We start from the raw sequence: 19,379 nt of genomic DNA, 5'->3' as shown, positions 1-19,379 counted from the left end.
AGAATACCAGCCATCCGGTTGGTCTCTCTCTTTCTGTCTGTCTGCCATTCCAACTGACTGTCCCTCTGTCCCACAGGAGCATGCCATTGGCTCGAAAGGGAGCAGTGTCCAGTGCCCTCTACATGAGCTGGTTGGAGACTTTGTCAAAAGACCTGCCTCCTATTCTCCTAGTACGGGGAAACCAACAGAGTGTCCTTACCTTCTACTCTTAAAAAGCTTCTTGCTCTCCATTTAACTGACCAAAAGTTTTTATGGAAGAGGAGTCAGTTGGGTTTAAAGAAGTGGGTGTAAAATGTGCCGAATTTGTATGGAACTAATTACTAATTGTATTCCTTTTAAATCGTGTATACATTGTAGCAGCATAAAATAGCATACAGTGGGGCAAAAAAAGTATTTAGTCAGCAACAAATTGTGCAAGTTCTCCTTCTTAAAAAGATGAGAGAGGCCTGTAATTTTCATCATAGGTACACTTCAACTATGAGAGACAAAATGAAGAAAAAAAATCCAGAAAATCACGTTGTAGGATTTTTAATGAATCTATTGGTAAATTATGGTGGAAAATAAGTATTTGGTCAATAACAAAAGTTAATCTCAATACTTGGTTATATACCCTTTGTTGGCAATGACAGAGGTCAAACGTTTTCTGTTTTTTCAAAAGTTTTTCACACACTGTTGCTGGTATTTTGGCCCATTCCTCCATGCAGATCTCCTCTAGAGCAGTGATGTTTTGTCGCTGGGCAACACAGACTTTCAACTCCCTCCAAAGATTTTCTATGGGGTTGAGATCTGGTGACTGGCTAGGTCACTCCAGGACCGTAAAATGCTTCATACAAAGCCACTCCTTCATTGCCCGGGCGGTGTGTTTGGGATCATTGTCATGCCAGCCACGTTTTATCTTCAATGCCCTCGCTGATGGAAGGAGGTTTTCACTCAAACTCTCACGATACATGGCCCCATTCATTCTTTCCTTTACACGGATCAGTCGTCCTGGTCACTTTGCAGAAAAACAGCCCCAAAGCATGATGTTTCCACCACCAAATTCCACCAAGGAATTTACCAATAAATTCATTAAAAATCTTACAATGTGATTTTTTATTTTTTTTTGTCTCTCATAGTAGACGTGTACCTATGATGAAGATTACAGGCCTCTCTCATCTTTTTAAGTGGGAGAACTTGCATAATTGGTGGCTGAATAAATACCTTTTTGCCCCACTGTACATGGCCTCTTGATAATTCACAAGCACAGCATAGGCCTAATTGTGACTTCAAATAACATATATTTAATTTAGTGCATGATGTCTAAATATGCTCATTGTGGTCATGCACTGGCAACTGTCAAAAGAACTTTATTTGTTGTTGTATATTAAATAAGTAAGGTGTTCTTTTGCATTACATTAAGTCATATAATTTATTATGAATGGAGGGGATACACAGTTGCAAGATTACAAACTCCCTTGCAAAGTCATCACATCTAGCAGTCTTGAGATTCCAACAAAACAGGAATTCAAATACACCTCAAACTACTCCACAAGTTTAAAGTGAAGGACATTGATTTATTGCATATCTTTTCACACCCCAGAGTTACTAATTGGTGGAAGCACCCTACATAAAGTGTATCCATTGTTTTTGCCAAAATTGCTCAAACTCAATAATTGAGGTTAAAAATCATTCATGGATAGCAATATTTACTGAAGTCAGCATTGAGACTGGATCCTTCAGCTAAACACAACCCCCATTGGTAAGTCATTATTGTGTCTCTCTTGCATAAACATATGTGCAACTATATCAAAGATGGGTTTATATCTATCCCAGGGTTAGGTTTAAAGTGGGCTTTTTTACAATTGTATATATTTAACTAACATTACATTTTGTCCCTTCCAGGCAGAAGACATTCCCATATTAGAATCATAATGTTATTAATTTGCTTAGTACATTAATACACAGCAAGAATTTTGGTATGCGTAATAGTGCTGCGATTGGTGGACAACATATAGACAACAAATATGGAGAGATACACATTGATGTGTTCAATAATAACATGATTAATCCTTAAAAAGAAAGGCATCAACAACATTGCATTCATTCCACATTACTGGCATGTGTAGAGGAAAATAACTATTTGGAACAACTACAAGACAATGCAAGCAAATCACAATGGCTCAAATTACATGACGGAGACATTTACACAAATTGTTTGCCAAAGATACTGGATTTAAGTGATCCAGCTTCAATCCTGACTTCAATTTTTCAAGGTTTCAATATTGCTGACCATCAACTGCTCGAGCAATCTGGGCAATAAAAATTATGAGAAGATTGATCAAAAGAATTCACAGCTGCATTGGCTGTCAAAGGTGTTTCCACTAAGTTTTAATTGTAGGATGTGAAGAGGCACAATCAATGTATCTTTCTCTGTTGATTAATTTGGAAACATTTCTATAGCATTCTTTCACTGAAAATGTGCAGTTTTATTTATTAGGATCCCCATTTGTGATTGCACGTATGGCAGCTTCTTTTTGTGTTAGATGTTTTGGAGGAAGAAAATCCAATATAATCTGTTAAATTAGATTTAACTTGAATGAAAATACTTTGCAAGGGTTGGATAGGTTTTGACTGAACATTTCACTGTAATTCCACTAAATATTAAGCTACTCTCCTTTAGAAATGCACATTTTGTTAGTTTCTCATCTATTATTGGTTTTCATTGCCACGGCGATGAATATTTTATGGTCTGAGATTGAAATATTTAAGCTGAGAACATACTGTATTTGTTTTTAATAAAGTGTTTCACATTAGTTTGTCATTAATTCAGCTTCCATTGGATTATGCTGTCTTAAATTGTATGTTTTTTATTCTTCCAATGTAATTGAGGAGTCTTAAATGTAATTCAGGTTAAAACATTTTTTTAAAGCAGAATACATTAATTATTAGGAAAGTACATATGTTTTACTTTTTAAACATGAATCTCAGCCATAACATTAATTGTGTGATTTTTAATCTGGTTTAATAGGCCACACAAAAAAACATGATCTACCAGGAATAGTAAAATCTAGAGTCATTTGGTCAGGTGGCCATAGAAACATATAATAAATATATATTATGTCGTTTTAGAATTGAATGATGGAAAAATGAAAAAAAATATCTAGTGTAATGATCACTTAATGCCACTGTCGCTGTTTCTCTGGCTACGGTTACGCCTGAATCAAGCTGTCTACACAACATTACTTACGGTCAAAAAGAGGCAGGAGCACAGAAGAAGGTTAGTGGTTTAAACCATGAAGTGTATTTTTTCCCTGTCGGTTGTAATAGTGACTCACGCGATAGAGTGAAAAATATAAAAGTAACGTATGTCAATGGTTTGTGCGACATTTGTAATAGTGCTAGCGAGCTTATACAGCTACAGTTGTGACAACAATGAATTATGCTGGGCAAAGGCAGTGACGTGTTACAAGGACATTTTAACACTTCCCGTACAGGCAGCACCAACCTAAATAATCTTAAAAGATACAGCTGTTTATACATCTTTTAATATTGATGTCAAGTTTTTTATTTGACAATCGAATAGAAACAAAATAACGTCGCGAGGAATTGAAACGGAAGTAGGCTACTAAATTTGATTGACGTCAGTTAGACCAATGATATTCGAGAATGGAGAAAAGAACGCCTTACCGAAGAAAAGCTAACTTAGTTGATTACCTATAAATTATAGAAAAGGCTGTGGGGACCCACGTCCTCACAGGACCCACATAATTTGTTAGAAATATATAAAAGTTGAGGGTTTGATTAGAGTTATGGTCAGTTTTAGATGTTAGATAGTTGTTTTACAGTTAATTTGTGTCCTTGTACTTATAACTCCATAGTTGCTTGCTGTTTGGGATTTCAGGCTGGGTATCTGTACAATTCCTTTGTGACAACCGCTGATGTAAAATGGGCTTTATAAAACACATTTTGATTGATTATAGCCCTTCCTAAATTACAAACACACTTAAGTAAAGAATGTTGTGTTATAACTAAATATCCCTGTGGGGGAAAAACAAATGAGAATGTTTGATCTTATTCATACAGGTGTACTATATATGACACTGAGATGGAAAATATTGACATGAGTTCCAAAGAAGAGCTGCTGGAGAGGTTCCTGGATTATGCTTCCAGGGGAGACCTGGGAAAGGTTTCTACAATGATCTCTCAGTTCAGCTCCTTAATCAATGAAAGTGGGGGGAATGGCTGGACTGCACTGATGTTTGCTGCAAGGAATGGACATATTGATGTTGTAGACACATTACTTTCAAATGGGTAATTGGCCTAACTGAGATTAGTACAATTTCCTAAACTTAGATTACTCAATTGAACAATGACTTAATTCCATTAACTTTTGTGCCAATAAATGTATATATTTGTTGTCATTGAAGATTGTAGGTCTTTAGGCTATAATCATGTGTACAGTTGTTATAAAGGAATGAACATTCCTAAAGCAATACAGGTGATATCATAGAAATCAAGAGCTTTCTGCATTTAAATGTAGATGGGCTACATTCGCTCTTGTGGCTGTAGCCTTCTTTATTATTTAGAGTATTTGTATTTGTAGTTTGGCTTTTGATCACTAACCATGATGTTTGATTTGGAACAAATTTAAAGTGAATTACCTGAGATCATTAACCATGTAAACATAAAGATTACAGTTGTACTGATCACACATCTCTTTCTTTCAAGGTGTGACAAGTTTTTAGTCAACAAATCTGCTCAAACTGCCTATGACATTGCCACATTCTGGGGTCACAGACATATTGCCAGACTACTGGCAAGTGGTCAGGACAAATGTCAACGAATTCTACCTAGCAACGAAATGGTAGAGCATGAAAACTACTTCAGCAGGGAAGTGTTGAACCGAATGAGCGAAAAGAGGCCTGACAGCAAATGGCTCGAAGCGAAGCAGTCTTCTCCAGACACTGTGTTTATTTTGTTCTTTAACTTGAACCCTCTTGTTGTGTCCACATCAGAGAAGACTAAAACAGCCTATCCAGGCATAAAGCTGTGTAGACTTGGTCCAAGTATGGTTAGTAAAGAACTACTACAAAAATCCGGAACAACAGTCATCTTTCTCGGGTTAGAGAAACAAAGAAGTTCACCTTCCTCTCTCCCGAGAGACAGGAATGACCCCACTGCTTGGTTTGCTCTCAATACAAATGATGACCCCACCGAGCATCTTGGACCCCTCAATCAAAACAGTTTCTTCCTCAAAAGACCCATGCCAGGCCTTCTACAACTCAGTGAGGATGAGGCTGGTAAGTATTTTTCTGTTAACTCCTCCATGAAAACTAATTAATAAAACATCCTTTAAAGTGTAGAAATACTAACCACAATTAAAATGATCCCCTTTCCTTCAGGGATCGTTGCTCAGGCCAGGTCTGTCCTCGCCTGGCACAGCAGATATAGCTTTTGCCCAACATGTAGTAGTAACACTAAAGTAGAAGAAGGAGGCTACAAGAGAACCTGCTTAAACAAAGACTGCAGAAGCCAACAAGGCATCCACAACACTTGTTACCCACGAGTTGGTAAAAAGGGTTCCTGGTTCTGTTTTGATGATTGTTCATTCCAGCTGTAAAACTAGTGCACATTTGTCTCTACCATAAATTTGTAGTCATGGATTGTGGCTAAGGGTGGTTGAGCATTATAATTTGGTGAATCCAGCGCATATATACCACTGGAGCGTGAGATTGAACCTAGCACATTTTCAACAAAAAAATATGTATTTTGTCTTTCCCCATTTTCCTGTCCAATAAAAAATCCTGAAAAATAATGTGAAAATGATTTGCTCTGTGTTATGTGATCCTCACAGATCCTGTGGTGATCATGCTAGTCATTCACCCAGATGGCAACCAATGCCTATTGGGCCGAAAAAAGACTTTTCCTGTTGGGATGTTTTCATGTCTTGCTGGATTCATTGAGCCAGGTAGGCAAACTCAATACACTAATCAATACACTCAGTGTTTCCTCTGAAACTAGTGTGCGGACCACAGTGACCTCTGTCTCTGCAGGGGAAGCCATTGAGGATGCAGTGAGGAGAGAGGTGGAGGAAGAGAGTGGGGTCAAAGTGGGTCCGGTTCAGTATGTGTCCTGTCAGCCCTGGCCAATGCCCTCTTCACTAATGATTGGTTGCCTGGCCGTTGCTGTGTCAACAGACATTAAAGTTGATGAAAATGAAATTGAAGAGGCTCGTTGGTTTACCCGGCAACAGGAAAGTGTTTTTTTGTATTGGTAAAGTATACAGTGGGGAGAACAAGTATTTGATACACTGCCATATTTACTTACAAAGCATGTAGAGGTCTGTAATTTTTATTATAGGTACACTTCAACTGTGAGAGGCGGAATCTAAAACAAAAATCGAGAAATCACACTGTATGATTTTTAAATAATTAATTTGCATTTTATTGCATGACATAAGTATTTGATCACCTACCAACCAGTAAGCATTCCGGCTCTCACAGACCTGTTAGTTTTTATTTAAGAAGCCCTCCTGTTCTCCACTCATTACCTGTATTTACTGCACCTGTTTGAACTCGTTACCTGTATAAAAGACACCTGTCCACACACTCAATCAAAAAGACTCCAACCTCTCCACAATGGCCAAGACCAGAGAGCTGTGTAAGGACATCAGGGATACAATTGTAGACCTGCACAAGGCTGGGATGGGCTACAGGACAATAGGCAAACAGCATGTTGAGAAGGCAACAATTGTTGGTGCAATTATTAGAAAATGGAAGAAGTTCAAGATGATGTTCAATCTCCCTCGGTCTGGGGCTCCATGCAAGATCTCACCTCGTGGGGCATCAATGATCATGAGGAAGGTGTGGGATCAGCCCAGCCCAGAACTACACAGCAGGACCTGAAGACAGCTGGGACCACAGTCTCAAAGAAAACCATTAGTAACATATTACGCCGTCATGGATTAAAATCCTGCAGTGCACACAAGGTCCCCCTGCTCAAGCCAGCGCATGTCCAGGCCCGTCTGAAGTTTGCCAATGACCATCTGGATGATCCAGAGGAGGAATGGGAGAAGGTCATGTGGACTGATGAGACAAAAATAGAGCTTTTTGGTCTAAACTCCACTCGCCGTGTTTGGAGAAAGAAGAAGGATGAGTACAACCCCAAGAACACCATCCCAACCGTGAAGCATGGAGGTGGAAACATCATTCTTTGGGGATGCTTTTCTGCAAAGGGGACAGGACGACTGCACCGTATTGAGGGGAGGATGGATGGGGCCATATATCGCGAGATCTTGGCCAACAACCTCCTTCCCTCAGTAAGAGCATTGAAGATGGGTCGTGGCTGGGTCTTCCAGCATGACAATGACCTGAAACACACAGCCACGGCAACGAAGGAGTGGCTCCGTAAGAAGCATCTCAAGGTCCTGTAGTGGCTTAACCAGTCTGCAGACCTGAACCCAATAGAAAATCATTGGAAGGAGCTGAAAGTCTATATTGCCCAGTGACAGCCCCGAAACCTGAAGGTTCTGGAGAAGGTCTGTAAGGAGGAGTGGGCCCTGCTGCAGTGTGTGCAAACCTGGTCAAGAACTACAGGAAACGTATGATCTCTGTAATTGCAAACAAAGGTTTCTGTACCAAATATTAAGTTCTGCTTTTCTGATTTATCAAATACTTATGTCATGCAATAAAATGCATACAATGTGTACAATTTTTTTTAGATTCCGTCATTCACAGTTGAAGAGTACCTATGATAAAAGTTACAGACCTCTACATGCTTTGTAAGTGTGGAAACCTGCAAAATCGGCAGTGTATCAAATACTTGTTCTCCCCACTGAACCTTAGTATGGTGATTACAAAGGTCTATGAAGTAATTAAACATTAAGTCATGAAACTGTCAGTGAAATTAGAATGTATTGACCTGTGGTCTAGTGACACTCACAGCCAGTCAAATATATCCCCACTCCCTACCAGAGATTCACAATCCCTTTGTCCACCAGTTCTACTGACCTTCCCCACTTGCCTGTATCCCTCTCTGTTTCCTTATGTCTCAATATATATATATTATTTTTACTGATTTGATGCTTTTATGTCTGTTTAACACAGGTTATAGATGCAATTGTCAAGGGAATCAAACCAGCCTTTACAATGCCACCAAGACAAGCTATTGCACATCAGCTGGTAAAACATTGGGTTGGGATGAGCTCAAATCTTTAAACCTAAGCTCTGGCACTTCTCATGGACAGGATGGAAGCAAACAATTTAAAAATCTTTAAATGTATTAGAAAAACTGATTGTGCAGTCAAAGTGTGATTTTGATGTAATCACATTTCAGAAATGTTTTTGAAGATTGTTTAATACTATAATAAACTGGACTTTATTATATTGTAGTCCGTGGCTGTAAATCTGTCTTCTCTCTGACCTTTTATACATAAGTGTCTTTTGGGCTTAGAGTCTGGAAGCTTCTGTGCATGTGCTGATTACATTGTGCACATGTTTATTGCCTATGCACTCTTTACTTAGCTAGTTGTTTCTAGCACTCAGAAATAATACTGCTCACTTACATTCTTAATTTTTTTGTTACTAAACCTCCCAAGTCCACCTCCCTTTTCTGCCTCATATTTTAGAGCAGTACAAATAAAGTTATTGCAGCTTTTTTAACAATGTTCCAAAAATTTATACATATGATGTATGCTTCAAAAATATCAGTTGTTTTTCATTTCCTCCCAATTTTGTGATGTCCAGTTTATGATAATTGCAGTGTCTCCCATGCACATCACACCAAGTCGCACTGCATATGACATACACTGCTCACCCAACCACCAGGTATTTGCCGACATGTACGTTAGAGCGAGACATGACAAGGCAGCCTATCTGTTATCCACCTGTCAAACACATGCAGCACTGGGCCTTGAGCAGCACTCGGCTGAACCCTTGGCCACCTTTGGTACACGACATGTAGTTTATTATATATACACTGCCATTCAAAGGTTTGGGGTTCCTTAGGCATATCCTTGTTTTCAATGTCCATTAAAATAACATTAAATTGATCAGAAATACAATGTCGACATTGGTAATGTTGTAAATAACTGATGGAACTGAAGTTGAGTGTGTCCAGCTTCAAATTTCTGGGTGTCCACATCTCCAAGGACCTCTCCTGGTCCCTCAACACCTTAGCCCTGGTCAAAAAGGCACGGCAGCGCCTGTACTTCTTGAGGAGGCTGAAGAAGGCCTGGCTGTCCTTGTGAACGTCCTTGTGAACGTCTACCGCTGCACAATTGATAGCATTCTGACTAACTACGCCACAGTGTGGTTTGGTGGTTGCTCCCTAGCCGACCAGAAGGCCCTGCAACGAGTGGTGAAAACCGCCCAGCACATCACAGGTACCCAGCTACATGTTCTGTACATTTCAAAATTTCAAAAACTGCACTTGTAGAATTGTCATATGTAATGCATTCCTCTATTTGCAATTCTGGTTAGAAGCAAACTGCATTTTGTTGTACTCTACTTGTACTGTATAAGCTATTCCATGTGAGAAATTGACAAAAAATGAAATATCTTACAACGATATGTACTACTTCCTTCAGAGAACAGCCCAAACAGGCTCTAACCAGAATAGAAGGAAGAGGAGTGGGAGGCTGTGGTGCACAATTGATTAATACATTTACACTGAACAAAATTATAAACGCAACACTTTTGTTTTTTGCCCACATTAATCATGAGCTGAACTCAAAGATCTTAGCCTATTATTGATTATAGATACGGCAAGTAAGGCAGTAATATACATAATGTAAACTAGCAGCAATTTGGTTTAATTATTGAATATTATAGATGCATATGAGTGTAATAAGCTAGTGCATGGTGACATGGCACACTAAAGCTACATAGTGAGAATTAATAAGAAAAATATATACACAATATAGCAAGAAGAGAAAGCATAACACTGTAAACTAGCAGCAGTTTAGAAAAGGGACTGTAAACTAGCCTCTCATAGGCTTAAGTGCAGTGCAGCGAGCTCGGCAATTGCTTCCGTTTGGCTGCCGGCTATTGCTTCATCTCTTTGCTCTGCTGATTCTTCCCGGCATCTCCATGACAATGCTCCATGAAAACACTGTTTACCTCTGACTAAACGCCCGCGTTTGCAAATGCCGGGTACCTCTCGTCCCCCTGAGCCTTGCTTTCTAATGGTGAGAATGCCTCAGTGGCCTAGTGGATGGTGCTCCTGTCTCCTGTCTCCTGTCTCCATCAGTAGCACTGGGTTCGCGTCCTGACCCCCTACACTAATTATTTTCGGCCCTTTCTTTCCCTGCTCCCCATAGGTCGTGTCTCTTCCCCTCCGGTCGGTGCTCGGCAGTGGTAGGGTCAGAGGAGGAATTTGAGTCTTTTCTGGTGAGTGCTCCCAAATTACATGCTCCTCCTCTCTCAGAGCATTATTGGAAGTGTCGTCATCATGTACTCTGTCTGCGTGGCTCGATCGAAAGGTTTATCTGATTCAGTTTCGCAGGTCAGTTTCGCAGGTTTCCCTTCTCAGGAGTGGTGGAAACTGTAATGTCATCGCTCAACAGGGCAGATGCCCTCCTGGCAGAGATAACGGAACTTCTAAGTAAAGAGGCGATCTCTGAAGTTCCAGAGAATCTGAGACAGGACAGTCTCTATTCCCTTTTCTTCCGGGTTTCCAAGAAGACGGGTGGAGTGAGGCCGATCTTAGATCTGCGCGCTCTGAATGACTACGTAGCCAAACGGCTGTTTCACATGCTTACCACGACTCGCCTTTTGGAATCTGTTCTTCCGGGAGATTTCTGCGCTAGCATAGACCTGAAGGATGTTTTTTTTTCTAGTTGGCCTTTCAGGGCAAGGTCGTAGATTGTGGTCGTATCAAGACTGCATGGTCGTATCCCAAAAAACTGTAAGAAACCTCAGCGTTACCCTTGACCCTGACCTCTCTTTTGATGAACATATAAAATATGTCTCAAGTTGCTTATTTTAATCTTCAAAACATTGCAAAAATCAGAAAATGTCTATCAGAAACTGATGCAGAAAAACTAATCCAGGCTTTTGTTACTTCTAGACTAGATTACTGCAGTGCTCTTCTTTCCGGTTACCCTGATAAATCAATAAATAAACTTCAATTAGTGCTGCACACGGCTGCTAGAATCCTAACTAGAACAAAAAATGTTTAACACATTACTCCTGTCCTAGCATCCTTACACTGGCTGCCTGTTAGGGTTAGGGCTGATTTTAAGGTTTTACTCTTAATCTATAAATCAATACATGGACTTGCTCCTACTTACCTTGCTGAAATGATCCAGCCATACATACCTACACATAACCTACGATCCCACGATGCAGGCCTTTTAATTGTACCTAGAATTTCTAAACAAACAGCCGGATGCAGGGCCTTTTCTCATAGAGCTCCACTACTGTGGAATTATCTGCCAATTAAGGTTACAAATGCAAACTCAGTGCATACTTTCAAGTGTCTACTAAAAACTCACCTCTACAGCACGGTTTATAATTAGGTGTAGCCTGGCCCAGGGAAGTGAAGGTGACCAGAAGGCTTGATACTGTCCACCCTTGCTGTCTTGCCAGGTGGGCTCTCGACGCCACTGGGATGCCCTCCCTCCAATGCCCTTCAGGGGAAGAGTCACTGGCTTGTTGTTGTCTCTCTGTTTTGCACTTGTGCAATTGGGCTGTACTCTGCTGGCAATACTCAGCCCTCATTCAGGGTGGTTGCGGTTGGTGGATGTCCCTTTGGTTGATGCTTGGTGGATTTCCTGCCTGTTGGGCCCTCCCCGGGGCCATGAGGTCCTGGTCCACACCTGCGGAGTACCTGGTTTGGGGGGCCCGTTGCTGTCCCTGTCCAAAATCCTCCTGGTTGTGTTGCAGATCATGATGATACCTGACGATTTCAGCTGTCACTGTGTTGACACCGTGTTGTCCCTGTCCATCTGGTCATGCTTCTGACCTAGTCTAAATTTAAATAGACTGTGGATTTAGCCCACATGCATTTATTAATTATTCCAATTGGACTCTTAATATCTCACCCGGCACAGCCAGAAGAGGACTGGTCACCCCTCTGAGCCTGGGTCCTCTCTAGGTTTCTTCCTAAATTTAGGCCTTTTTAGGGAGTTTTTCCTAACCACTGAAATTCAACAATAATGTTGTTTGCTCCTTGGAGTTTAAGGCCTGTTGTAAAAAGGGCTTTATAAATACATTTTATTGATTGATTGATTGAGTACACGTGTGTGGACTGGCTCTGCACAAATGTTTGGAGGCGGCGCTGGAGCCGTTACGCAGAGCCAGCATCAGGATTCTAGCCTATCTGGACGATCTCCTGATTCTAGCCCTGTCAGTGGAACAGCCAGAGCTCACATTGTCCAAGTGGTTTCCCTTTTTACATGATTGGGACTTGCGGTGACCAGCCCAGCAGGTTTCCTATCTGGGTCTGTTCCTGGACCCACGCACAATGAGTGTACATTTCTGATGCCTGAGCTCTCGACCTCCTCTCTGCTCTCGAACTGTGTCGCCCTCCGTACCTGCGATCAGTCCACTCGATCATGTCCCTGCTGGGCATGATGGCGGCATCGCATGCGGAGGTCCCGCTGGGGCTGTTGCAAATGCGCAGCCTGCAATCCTGGTTCTCTCGGCAACGGGACGACCCTGTGCGTCATCACAACCGAATTCTCTCTCTACCTTCGCACCTGGCAGGGGATCTGAATCACTGGAGAGATCTCGTCTTGCTCTCTCAGGGCGTGCCCTTGGGAAGAACAGCTGAATGTTGTATTTTTATTCCCAAAGACGCAACCATCTCTGCTTTCAAAAACTCATCAAAGCAGACATTTGCAAGCACATAGAGGTACGGTTAACGAACCGGCTCATGCTTTTTTTTTTATTCTACTTTTTTGTCATTAAACAAGTAAAAAGTACAGTACAATGAAATGCAGTAATATGTCCTAATGATAATGTAATATTCTAGCTAACTTACAACATATAACACTACAGCTTGTTAGTATATTTGTATTAGTGGTTCATTGGGCTTGACTCAAACTTTATTATTTAGAAATGCACTTTAGTTAGCAACATACTGCATTGCAGTCAGTCATTCCACCCAAGACCTGACTTACTAATAACAAATATTTGATTGACAAGATGGACTGATCATTACTACACTAGATAAAACAATTTTTTTACCAGTAACATGCATGATGGTCTTAATTCGCAATAATCTTATTTGCAACACAGATTAATAATACATATACAGTATTATTTATTTTTGAAATGTATTTTGTTTTCTTTTCTGCATGACTATAGGCTGACTCTGGAAAACAAATGCCTATTCAAACATAAAAAATGCAGTTTGCGTTTGTGCTTTCTTAAATAATTTTTCCTTGTTGTTACTAGGGCGCAAATGTCTTAAACAAAATATGTAACTAGTACTCAGGTACTTTTTTGACCAAGCACTGTTTTACTCTTACTTGAGTTGTTTTTTCAGGTGGTACTTAAACTTTTACTTGAATACATTTTAGTACTGACGCACTTCTTGGACTTGGTCAGAGGCCGCGATGTCCTGATTCGTTTGGACAATCGGGCCACGATCTCCTACATCAATCGCCAGAGGGGGATCAGGTATCCTGCTCTCCACCTATCAGCGACGCGTCTGTGGCTGTGGGTTCACACCCACCGTCATTCTCTGTCAGCAGCTCACATTCCGGGCTGTCTGAATGAGGGAGAATATCTGATGCCTTGAAGGGGCCTGCGAGATGACGAGTGGCGTCTTCATCCCGACATCATATCCCTCATTTGGGAGAGGTTTGGGGAAGCCCGGGAGGACCTGTTCACGTCCTGACCAAACGCACAATGTCGCCTGTGGTTCTCTCTGTCCCAACGGGATCGCTCTCCTCTGGGGGTGGACGCATTTGCGCATCACCCCTCGCCTCAGGGTCTCAATGCGTTGCATTGCCCGTCTGCTGGCCTGGATCAGATTGGAACGGCTTCTGGTTATTTTAGTGGCTCCGGATCGCCCAGTGGCAATATGGTACCCAGGATTGATTCAGTTGCTGGCGGATCGCCCTTGGGCAATTCCTCCCAGAAACGACGCATTGTCTCAAGTCGAGGGTGCGATCGTGCACCCTCCATCATTGCCAGGGACACTCATGGTCTGGCCCTTGAATGGGACTGTTGAGAAGGGAACTGTCTACAGCTGTGGTTCGCACAATTCAGGGTGCTAGGGCAGCATCTACTTCCAAACTACTTCCACTAGATGGGACATGTTTGTGACTTTGCACTCAGAGGTCGTCGGACCCCTTATGCTGCCCTGTGGAGGAGATCCTGTCTTTTTTACAGTATCTCTTTGATATGGAGAGGACATTAAGGGTTACTCATCAGCTATCTCTGCCTGTCTCAAGGGTTTTGCTGGTAACCCTATTTTCATTCACCCTCTCATCCGACGTTTCCTTTTGGATACGCACCGGCTGCGTCCTGTGGCCAGACTGGGCGCTCCCTAATGGGATCTTTGCAGAGTGCTCGGTGCTCTTTGTGAGCCCCCTTTCGAACCACTGGCTCAGGTCTCTCTCAAGCTGCTCTCACTCAAGACTGCTCTGCTCCTCGCTTTGTGCTCTGCTAAACGAGTGAGTGATCTGCATGTGTAAGGAAGAGTGGAGGCTTCATCGCTTGTGTCCCATTTGCGCTCTGGTGCATTACGTGGATCGCACTAATAGTGTTAGGCTCACTCCTCAGCTGTTTGTGTGTTTTGCAGATTCCCGTGTGGGTAGTCCGCTCTCCAGACAGCGTTTATCTCACAGGCTCTGTGATTGTAACACTTTGGCTTATGTCAGAATGGGAAAGAAAGGTGATTTAGGCAATTTTGAGAGTGGCATGGTTGTTGGTGCCAGACGGGCCGGTCTGAGTATTTCACAATATGCTCAGTTACTGGGATTTTCACGCACAACCATTTCTAGGGTTTACAAAGAATGGTGTGAAAAGGGAAAAACATCCAGTATGCGGCAGTCCTGTGGGTGAAAATGCCTTGTTGATGCTAGAGGTCAGAGGAGAATGGGCCGACTGATTCAAGCTGATAGAAGAGCAACTTTGACTGAAATAACCACTTGTTACAACCGAGGTATTTGCACGAGCTCACCAAAATTGGACAACTGAAGACTGAAAGAATGTTGCCTGGTCTGATGAGTCTCGATTTCTGTTGACACATTCAGATGGTAGAAAACAGAATGAGAACATGGATCCATCATTCCTTGTTACCACTGTGCAGGCTGGTGGTGGTGGTGTAATGGTGTGGGGGATGTTTTCTTGGCACACTTTAGGCCTCTTAGTGCCAATTGGGCATCGTTTAAATGCCACGGCCTACCTGAGCATTGTTTCTGACCATGTCCATCCCTTTATGACCACCATGTACCAATCCTCTGATGACTACTTCCAGCAGGATAATGCACCATGTCACAAAGCTCGAATAATTTCAAATTGGTTTCTTGAACATGACAATGAGTTCACTGTACTAAAATGGCCCCCACAGTTACCAGATCTCAACCCAATAGAGCATCTTTGGGATGTGGTGGAACGGGAGCTTCGTGCCCTGGATGTGCATCCCACAAATCTCCATCAACTGCAAGATGCTATCCTATCAATATGGGCCAACATTTCTAATGAATGCTTTCAGCACCTTGTTGAATCAATGCCACGTAGAATTAAGGCAGTTCTGAAGGCAAAAGGGGGTCAAACACAGTATTAGTATGGTGTTCCAAATAATCCTTTAGGTGAGTGAATATGTAACTTTGGTTATATGAATGGAGCGGAGCCCCCTAGACCTGGAGCCCTGCCTTCCCCCGCTTTTTTGGCTGAAGAAATTGGCGGGAGGGGGTTCCTTGGGCACAGGTGCATTTATAGGTTGGCTGATGCACATGCATAATGAGTTTTCATTGACCGCCGTATACGAGTTACATTCCTGGTAACTAACGTTTTAACTTTCAGAACTTTTATAAATATTAAAGGGAGACGTAGGCTACATGAAGTTGAACAAATCATGAGTAAAGGTTGATGTGCCAAGCAAATACCAAAAAATTCTGAAGAGAAGGGATCAGGATCTTGTTTATCTATGGTTTCTTCTTTGCATGGTATGGAGTTTTAACTTGCATTTGTGGATGCAGCAACAAACTTTGTTCACAGACAAGTGTTCTTGAACCCATGCAGTGATTTCCACTACAGAATTGAGTCTGTTTTTAATGCAGTGCCGTCTGAGGGCCCGAAGATCACAGGCATTTAGTTTTGGTTTTCGACCTTGTTCCTTGCATACAGAGATTTCTCCGAATTCTCTGAATCTTTTAATGATATTATGTACCGTAGATGATGAGAGCCCCAAACTCATTGCAATTTTACATAGAGAAACGTTATTCTGATATCGTTGCACTATTTTCCTCTGGGGTCTTTCACAGAATAGTGTATCCCTCCCCATCCTCACTTCTGACAGACCCATCCTCTCTGGAATTATCTTTGAATAACCAATCATGTTACTGACCTGTTGCCAATTGCCAATTGACCTAATTAGTTGTGTGATATTCCACTAGGTTAAGTTTTTTTTATCATTACACAACTTTCCAGTCTTTTGTTGCCTCTGTCCCAACTTTTTTGAAACATGTTGCTCCCATCAAATTCAAAGTGGGTATATAAAATTAAGAGACATCTGCACCTTTTTCTTTTCTTTCCAAAAATGTTGAAAAGGAAAGTTTTGAGTGAGGAACAGTAGCGTTCAATTTCCAATGGTCTTTTAATATTAACCCTTCTGTTCCTCACTCAAAACCTTCCTTTTTAACTTTTTTAGAAATTAAATTAAAAGGTGCAGTTGTCTCTTAATTTTGTCCAGAGCTGTATTTTTCAAGAAACAATAACATTTTCAACATCAGGTTCAACATTTCATATGTTGTCTTTGTACTAATATCTTTAAATTGTTTTCACATCATTGCATTCTGTTTTTATTAACATTTTATGCAGCCTAAGTCAGATCTGCTCCCGCAATCTAAAATACAGAATTTTGTCTGAAATCATATATTGTACAGAAGTGGGTTATACACATTATGTTAATAGAATTTTTGCAATATAACACGCATGGTTGTTAATGTATATCTTGTAAATCTTTTGCGTTCAAACAGTATATGCAATAGAGGACTTGGACCAAACTGTGATTTATGGACAGCATTTATGGATAGCATCTTTGTGGTCAACAGCATGATTCAGTTTGGATTCCCATTCCCATCATGTATTTCTACGGTGAAGCTGTTTTGTTTTATTTAGCTTCAAAACTTTAAAGGCCGACTCAGCAAAATTGTGTTTTTTTTAGCGTTGTTGTAGATGTTAAGGTGAGCAGGATTTAAGACTTTCGCTCTCAGTCTTACATACTGCATCTGCCAATGCGAATATGTTATCTTGACGCTGTTACAGCCTGGTGGCAAATGAACCAAAACATGTAATTTCCACTGAAGCATTGCAGTGGAAATTGGCCCCGTAAGCTGTTTACTTTCTGCATCTGTCATCACGCTGAGTCTAACTGAATAAACATTTCATGAGGCTGTATAAAATAATTTTTTGTTTAAAACAATCTTTTGAGGGGGTTCATATACAATATTTTAACACTTGGAAATGAAAGCTCTTTATGTATCAGTCCCCCAATGAGACATATTTAGACATTCTGTCAGTTCTGAAAGGAACCCAAACGCAAAAATTAGTTTAATATGAGAGGTGAAGATCGGGGAAGGAGAGGGGCAGGTTCGAGGGCAGGAGTAGGTGCAGGGTAGTCGTGGGCCAGCAGAGGTTCGGTACACGGGCTGGAGGCGGAGGCACAGGCAGGGAGTAGGCAGAGTAGTAGTGGACGGGCAGGAGGTCGGTACACAGGCTGGCGGCGGAGGCACAGGCAGGGAGTAGGCAGAGTAGTAGTGGACGGGCAGGAGGTCGGTACACGGGCTGGCGGCGGAGGCACAGGCAGGGAGTAGGCAGAGTAGTAGTGGACGGGCAGGAGGTCGGTACACGGGCTGGCGGCGGAGGCACAGGCAGGGAGTAGGCAGAGTAGTAGTGGACGGGCAGGAGGTCGGTACACGGGCTGATGATGGTCGTCAGGAAGATTCGAATGTGGATCAACGATCCGGCAGGGACGGGTCGTCAGGACTCCTCAGATATACAGCCGGTGATGAGCCAAGCGGGAACAGGTGTGTGATAGGTAATAGGGAACAGCTGGTACCAGCTCTATTCCAAAGAGTGATGCCACGCCCCCTAATGCTTTGCCCCAACATCCTGGAGAAACCAAAACACGGCACTTCAAGGGAGGGAGGACGTGACACATTCTCTTAAAGCGTAAGTTTATCAAATAAAATGACTACAGTACAAACCTTTTTCATGCCTTCGTAGTGGAGTCACCTTAGATGGAAGTAAGAATAGAATAGCCAAACACTACTACATTATCATGGATCCATGATTTAGCATAATCATAATTTAATCATAAATAATGACTGAGAAGGTAAACCCCAAAGACTATATTAATAATAACAGTGAGGTTTGAATGTGGTAATCATAAATGTTATAATTCATTTCAAAGTGTTCAAAAGCAAGGCTTAATGTCATTTAGCTGTTCCTAAGGCACTGCTTCTGATGCACATGTTCTGCTGCAGCATAGGTTAAAATCTGGCCCACTGATTTTCTCTTGTCTGTCTGTCAAATTAACATACAAAGTCCTGAAAATGTGAAACAGGTGAAATTCTGAACAGTGGCATGAAACTTTAACCTAAAATGTTATTTTATAAAACCATAAGATAATAATTCTATAAATGAATATCAAGTGAGTTTACTATTGTACACAACCAATTCCTTCTTATTGTCAACCAATAGAGTCAAAAGCATGATTCACAAAATCGCATATGATGAAATAGAAATTTGTTTAATATTATATGTAAAAAGGTTTGTACAATATATTTTACAGCACAACCAAGGCTGGGTATATTAAGAATATTCAAAAAGGCTTTCAGATAAGAGAATAAATTGTGTGTTATTATTGCTGGAATTCTTTTCCATTTACCCAACACTGCTTTCAATATCTACAAATTTTTCCCCACCCTCATGAGCATGCCGGTTCATTATATAATTAAAATCACATTGAATTTGGTGGCTCTCTGGAAGCATTGCACAATTTCCTATTTGGGCAACCTTTTCAAACAGTATGGGGGAAACCATGTTCTCTATCTTACTTACAAAAACTGCATTTTCAACATCTTCTGAATTTTGTGGATTAGACACACGTTTCATGTCTGGAGAATTGTGACATGAACCAGGGTTAAAGATGATATCTTCACTACAATATGGTCTTTCTTCAATCAGTTCGATCACACTGTTTTCTTTATCTGTGACCAT

At 41.4% G+C, this 19,379-nt stretch overlaps 2 protein-coding genes across 3 annotated transcripts in view; both read left to right on the top strand.

Annotated features, from left to right (window-relative positions):
* The window catches only part of LOC105025383 (solute carrier family 12 member 2), a 33,036-nt gene extending 32,635 nt beyond the window's left edge, over positions 1-401 (top strand). Inside the window, exon 26 of the mRNA XM_010896013.3 lies at positions 77-401. Coding sequence (XP_010894315.1) covers positions 77-212 — 136 coding nt within the window. The 3' untranslated portion in view covers positions 213-401. The remainder of the gene's footprint in view (positions 1-76) is intronic.
* Positions 402-3,062: 2,661 nt separating this feature from the next.
* On the top strand, positions 3,063-8,361 carry nudt12 (nudix (nucleoside diphosphate linked moiety X)-type motif 12). Of its 2 annotated transcripts, XM_010896012.3 has the most exons (7): positions 3,079-3,256; positions 4,063-4,290; positions 4,708-5,279; positions 5,382-5,549; positions 5,834-5,947; positions 6,033-6,232; positions 8,085-8,361. In XM_010896012.3, exons 1-7 carry the CDS (start codon positions 3,159-3,161, stop codon positions 8,193-8,195), a joined length of 1,491 nt encoding a protein of 496 aa, XP_010894314.2. In that variant the 5' UTR covers positions 3,079-3,158; the 3' UTR covers positions 8,196-8,361. The 2 variants fall into 2 exon arrangements, with proteins under 2 accessions (XP_019907817.1, XP_010894314.2); XM_020052258.2 differs by lacking the exon at positions 4,063-4,290 and having other exon boundaries at positions 3,063-3,256.
* Positions 8,362-19,379: the final 11,018 nt, after the last annotated feature.

The sequence above is a fragment of the Esox lucius genome, chromosome 13 (assembly GCF_011004845.1).
Source record: "Esox lucius isolate fEsoLuc1 chromosome 13, fEsoLuc1.pri, whole genome shotgun sequence".
Taxonomy (NCBI): Eukaryota; Metazoa; Chordata; class Actinopteri; order Esociformes; family Esocidae; genus Esox; species Esox lucius.
Note: the sequence above shows the minus strand (reverse complement) of the source record. Positions and strands in the feature narration are given on the sequence as shown.